Source organism: Cebus imitator, unplaced genomic scaffold (assembly GCF_001604975.1).
Source record: "Cebus imitator isolate Cc_AM_T3 unplaced genomic scaffold, Cebus_imitator-1.0 Scaffold197, whole genome shotgun sequence".
In the NCBI taxonomy this organism is placed as follows: Eukaryota; Metazoa; Chordata; class Mammalia; order Primates; family Cebidae; genus Cebus; species Cebus imitator.
The window spans coordinates 2,090,339-2,096,687 of record NW_016107512.1 but is presented as its reverse complement, the minus strand read 5'-3'; the positions used below and the strand labels follow the sequence as shown (position 1 = coordinate 2,096,687).

At 43.7% G+C, this 6,349-nt stretch overlaps 1 protein-coding gene across 1 annotated transcript in view; it reads left to right on the top strand.

Moving 5' to 3' along the window:
* The window catches only part of ZNF318 (zinc finger protein 318), a 31,602-nt gene that overhangs the window by 1,624 nt on the left and 23,629 nt on the right, over positions 1–6,349 (top strand). Inside the window, exon 2 of the mRNA XM_017547346.2 lies at positions 3,442–3,590. Within this exon, the coding sequence (XP_017402835.1) occupies positions 3,442–3,590 (149 nt within the window). The remainder of the gene's footprint in view (positions 1–3,441; positions 3,591–6,349) is intronic.

Here is a 6,349-nt window from a genome sequence, read left to right as displayed (position 1 = left end):
TAGGCATTTTACTTTTATTTTTTTAATTGTTTGAGACAGGGTCTCGCTCTGTCGCCAAGGCTGGAGTGCAGTGGCGTGATCTGGTCTGACTGTAACCTCCGCCTCCTGGGTTCAAGCACTTCTGTCTCAGCCTCCCAAGTAGCTGGGACTACAGGCACCCACCACCATGCCTGGCCTTTTTAAAAAATTTAGTAACAAAGTTCTAATTTTTTGAGTGTTTCTTTAACATGTATCTAAGTACTGTGAGTACTTTGGTCATGGGTGAATTGTTTGTCACTATGTTACGATTTTCAGTTGAGCAGTGCCAGGGTGGGTGACAGTCACTACAGAGGAAACAAAAACAGAATGCTTGCTTCCACAACCTTCTTTTCTTTTCCAATGCACAATTTATTTGCTCCGGTCTTTTCTGTTTTAGTAAATAGCATCATCCATGCTTACATCAGAAACAGTCATTATTTCCCATCTCCGCATATCTAATTTGTTAGATTACCTCATCTGTCTAACCCGTTAGCTTTACCTCTGGAATATGTCCCCAAAACTGCCTTCCTGCCATCACTCTGGTCTAAGCCCTGTTATCTCTTTCCTGGATTATTGCATTTGGCTCCTTTGCACTCCACTCTTGCTACCTTCCAGTTTATTCTGTACACAGAAATCGACATGATTTTTAAGCCCTCACTTTATACATTTGACATCTATTTATTAAGCATCTACTTTGTATTAGGCACTGTTCTGGACTACCCTGGGGATACAACAAAGTACAAACCAGACAAAACTCCTGTCCTTATAAAGAGTTAATATTCTAGCAGGGAGAGTTGGATGCTATAAAGTTAGAAATGAATGCCATGATATGTTAAATGTAATTAAGTACTAAGAAGGACTAAGAAGAACTAAAAGTAGAGAAGGGAGTTACAATGTGTGTGTGTGTTTGTTTGTGTTTCATAGAGTCTTGCTCTGTCACTGAGACTGGAGTGTAGTGGTGTGAACATAGCTTGCTGCAGCCTCAAACTCCCAAGCTCAAGCTATGCTCCCTCCTCAGCCTCCGGAGTAGTTGGGACTACAGGCGTGTACCAGCATCCTAGCTGATTTTATTTTATTTTTTAATTTTTAGTGTGGGGAGGGATTTCACTATGTTGCCCAGGCTGGTCTCAAACTGCTGACTTCAAGTGATTCTCCCTCATCAGCTTCCCAAAATGCTAGGATTACAGGCATGAGCTACTGTGCCCGGCCCGGGGAGTTAAAATTTTTGATAGAGTAGTCGGCCTCCTGGAAAGTTGATTTTTCAATAAAGATCCGAAGGAGGTGAGGGTGTGCTGTGCAAGCATCTGGATGAAAAATGTAGTTGGATGATCACTATCCTGTGTAAAACCCTCCGGCAGCTGTTAATTGCACTTAGAATAAAACCCAAATTTCCCAACTGTGGTTTCTCCTTATCTTTTCCTCTTCTGTCACTTTGCTTGCAGCCACACTGGCCACTTTTCTGTTATTTAAAACATACCGGCCGGGCGCGGTGGCTCAAGCCTGTAATCCCAGCACTTTGGGAGGCTGAGGCGGGTGGATCACGAGGTCAAGAGATCGAGACCATCCTGGTCAACATGGTGAAACCCCGTCTCTACTAAAAATACAAAACATTAGCTGGGCATGGTGGTGCGTGCCTGTAATCCCAGCTACTCAGGAGGCTGAGGCAGGAGAATTGCCTGAACCCGGGAAGCGGAGGTTGCGGTGAGCCGAGATTGCGCCATTGCACTCCAGCCTGGGTAACGTGAGGAGTGAAACTCCGTCTCAAAAAAAAAAAAAAAAAAAAAAAAACATACCAAGCTCAATACTGAGGTGATTCTTTCCTTTGCCTGGAACATCCTTCTACCTGTTCTTTGCAAGGCTAACATCATTCAGGCCTCAGGTTATCACAGGAAAAAAGCCTTTTCTAACCATTCTATCTGAAGTAACTCCTTTTATGATATCATGTTTAATGACTTTATAGCACTTATTAGAAGTACTTTTTTTTTTTTTTTTTAACTTGTTTTTGGCTTACCTCCTTCAATAGAAATGTGTAGGTTCTGAAATGTGTAGGACTTTGACCTCTCTTTTCCCATGCCCAGTAAGAATGAGAGGTCACCATTTAGGAGAGTTAGAGAAAATGATAATTTTTAAAAAAATGCTTTATTTTTGTGTGGGTCAAGATGGCCAGGGGCAGACCTATGTTATTTCTAGTTAAATAATTATAAGCTTGCTTTGCTTATTGTACGCTGAAGTTTATACCCTGAACTAAGCTATATCAAATATTGGTGCAGTAGAATAGAAATCAGGTGGCAACAGGAGGCCTAAGGTAAAGACCATCTGAGAGCGCTGTAAGACCTTGGAAGCTGTAAAACTTTGGAACACTGTGGGGTGGTTACAGAGCAGGAAATACTGCTTTGGTCCCATGAATGCCTTCTCAACATGAAGGTGGCATGAGGGTCTTGTAAAGAGGACTTGTGCAAGATCTCTGAGAAGGGAGGTGACCTCTGCTCACAAGATCTGGAGGGTTGCAAGGAAGAAAAGCCTTGCAGGGCAGAGATTACCGGAAGGCCACAGACTCTGCCTCGGTTCTCAGAATAGCGAGTAATTTTGATTGCTCCGTGTCCTCAAGGCTCAGAAGATAAAATGCACCTTGGTAGCAACTGGTGGTAGAATTCAGTGTTATAGGTTTGCATAAGAGTCTTGGCTACTACTGAATAGTGCAGACCACACCTCTCCCCCTGGCTGTCTTGCCCACATTAGTCTAGAGGCCTCACCCAATAGTTTCAAGGCCTCCCCTGATCACCCCTCCCTGTTCCCCCACCTCTCAATTAACAAGTATATGCACCTAATGAAAGCCTGTGGAAATCAGAACTCGGTGGGGCTTGTGTTGGTACCCTGGACCCATGCTGTAAAATTCTACTCATGTGTCTTTGTCTTTATTTCCTTTTCTCAATCCTTCATCACCGCCAGGACTAAGGGCATCCACAAACAGGGTTGGGGCTGTACCCAACATTTTGGAATAGTGTCTTACCATAACCATTTATTACCGTATTGAACCCCAGCTTTGCGAGGTTGCTTTTGTTTTGGAGACAAAGTTGCTCATCGCCCAGGCTGGAGTGCTGGGGTACAATCATGGCTCACTGCAGCCCTGACCTTCCAAGCTTAAGCTATCCTCCCACCTCAGCCACCCGAGTAGTTGGGACCACGGTGCAGCATGCACCCCACACCTGGCTAATTTTAAACTTTTTATAGAGATGGAGTCTGTGTTGCCCAGACTGGTCCCACATTCTTGCCTGGGCCTATACACCTCAGCCTCCTGAAGTGTTGGATTTACAGGCATGAGCCACCATGCCTGGCTAACTTTGTGAGTAGGGAGGAGAATGTTTTTGGATGTAGGAATGTCTTGACCCTATTGACTAACTATATTATCTTTTGCTTTTGTAGAGACGCTCTCCTGGTCTGCGTTCTGACTCTTTGGAACAGAGCTTAAGGATCACTGTTGGCAATGACCACTTCTGTGTTAGCACACCAGAACGACGACGGCTTAGTGATCGGCTGGGGTCACCAGTGGATAATCTGGAAGACATGGACAGGTAGGCATCACCCAAGGCAGGGCATACTATACTAGTACTTGAAGGCAAAAATGTTGCTTTTTTCTGAATGATATATTTGAAAGGATGGTACCAGCTCTGAAGTTACTTTATATGCCATGTGTCCAATATAAAATATAACATTGGAACAGACTTTCCTTTTTTTTTTTGAGACTGAGTCTTGCTCTGTTACCCAGCTGGAGTGCAGTGGCATGATCTTGTCACACTGCCACCTCTGCTGCCCGGGTTCAAGTGATTCTCCTGCCTCAGCCTCCTGAGTAGCTGGGACTACAGGTGCGTGTCACCACGCCCGGATAATTTATTTTTTATTTAGTAGAGACAGGGTTTCACCATGTTGGCCAGGATGGTCTCAATCTCTTGACCTCATGATCCACCTGTCTTGGCCTCCCAAAGTACTAGGATTACAGGCATGAGCCACAGCATCCAGTCCATTGGAACAGACTTTCTAAGTGGGAAGAGTATAATGATGTGTAGACTCTGTAGCTGAATGAATTGTATAGAAAAAAAGACTTTAAAAAGGTCATGCTAGTCTGACTAGAAAGAAAAGGCTAAGGGGACATAATCAGAGTTCCACAAGTCAAGAACAGTTGAGATGGTATAAATTCTAAAACACTGGAGCTATGAGGGGTCCCTTCCGCAAAGGAAAGTTCTGGACAAAATGGGAAGTCTTTTTTAAATGGTGTTATATTTTAGCTTACCCAGGCTGAAACATAGATTCAGAAATGGTTTAGATAAGTTCATGTCTAATATATGTGTGTATATGAAGTAGATAAAGCATTAATAGAAAGTTAGAAACCCTCAAAAATGTTTAAGGCCAGGCACGGTGGCTCATGCTTGTAATCCCAGCACTTTGGGTGGATCACCTGAGGTCAGGAATTTAAGACCAGCCTGGTCAACATGGTGAAACCCTGTCTCCACTAAATACACAAACAAAATTAGCCAGGCGTGGTGACGAGTGCCTGTAATCCAGCTACTCAGGAGGCGGAGGCAGGAGAATCACTTGAACCTGGGAGGCAGAGGTTGCAGTGAGCCAAGATCACGCCATTGCACTCCACCCTGGGCAACAAGAATGAAACTCCATCTCAAAAAAAATATTAAGTTTAGTTATTAATTTACAACTATTGAGTGCTGAGGAAGGGTAGATACACTCCAGCGAGTTGGATATAGACCTCAGCTACTAGGAACTTAACTATATACAGGATGTAAATAATCACATTAGGTGTTTTCACCTCACAAAAGTGAAAGTGTGGATGGGAGTTCAGGAAAGGACTTTCTCAGAGCTGAGACTGTGACTGTTATGGTCTTTGCCCAGCACATTGGGAGTTTTGACAAATTGCTAGTGGTAGCAATAAATCAATGTAATGTTGTTTTAAACTGAGACTGTCCCTTGCATTGTTTTACAGAGCATAGCCAGGCATGTGGGGGATAGCTGGGCAGGAAGTCTGAGGACCAGTTTTGCCATTGGTAATACTTCAAAGTTCCATTGGCTGTTACTTGAGGTTAGGAGTTCGACACCAGCATGGCGAGCCCCTGTCTCTACCAAAAATACAAAAATTGCCCAGTAGTGGTGCATGCCTGTAGCCCCAGCTACTCCAGAGGCTGAGGCAGGAGAAGCTTGAACCTGGGAGGCAGAGTTTGCAGTGAACCCAGCTTGTGCCACTGCACAGAACAAGACTCTGTCCCAAGAAAAAGAAAGAAAGAAAGTGTATGTAGTTTTGTTTTTTTTTTTTTTTAAGAGACGGGTTCTCACTCTGTCACCCAGGCTGGAGTGCAGTGGCACAATCATAGCCTAGTATAGCCTCTAACTTCTGGATTCAAGAGATTCTCCTGCCTCAGCATCCCAAGTAGCTAGGAATACAGGCACACACCACCTGATGCTCAACTAATTTTTTTTTATTTTTGCAGAGATAGGGTTCTCACTATGTTACCCAGGCTGGTCTCAAACTCCTGAGCTCAAGTGATCCTCCTACCTCAGCCTCCCAAAGTGATGAGATTGCAGGCATGAGCCACCATGCCTGGCCAGATGTTTATTTTTTTTTCTGATACTCTAGTATTCTTTCTCTTCCTTTATTGAATCTTTTAAGTTTTATGTCTGGTTTGGATGATAGCCAAGGTGGGTTTTATTATCCTCACCTTAGCAACCCCATATGTAGGACTGTAATTGTTTAAAAGGGAACATGAACAGGTAATGTGAAAAATTCTAAAACACTTGGCTTCTAAAGACTTGTTGATGTGAGGCTTATGTCTCCGGTTCATCAAAGTAATTTGCACATTTAATGTTCCATTCATGGAACTATTTACTTTAAAAAATGTATTATCTTTTTAAGAGACAATGTCTCGCTCTGTTGCCCAGCCTGGAGTGCAGTGGCGTGATTGATCATAGTTCACTGTAACCACAAACTCGGGCTCAAGTGGTCCTCCCAGCTGAGGCTTCAGAGTAGCTAGGACTGTATGGGCTACATCGCCACATCTGGTGAATTGAAAAAGAAATTTTTAGAGAGTGGGGGTCTGTCTATGTTGTCCAGGCTAGTCTCAGACTCCTGGGCTCGAGCAATCCTCCTGCCTTGGCCTCCTGAAGTGCTGAGATTACAGGTGTGAGCCACTGTGCCCAGCCTCATGAAATTCTTTTTTTTTTTTCCCCCATTGATTTATTTTATTGCATTTTAGGTTTTGGGGTACATGTGAAGAACATGCAAAATTGTTGCATAGGTACACACATGGCAGTGTGATTTGCTGCCTTC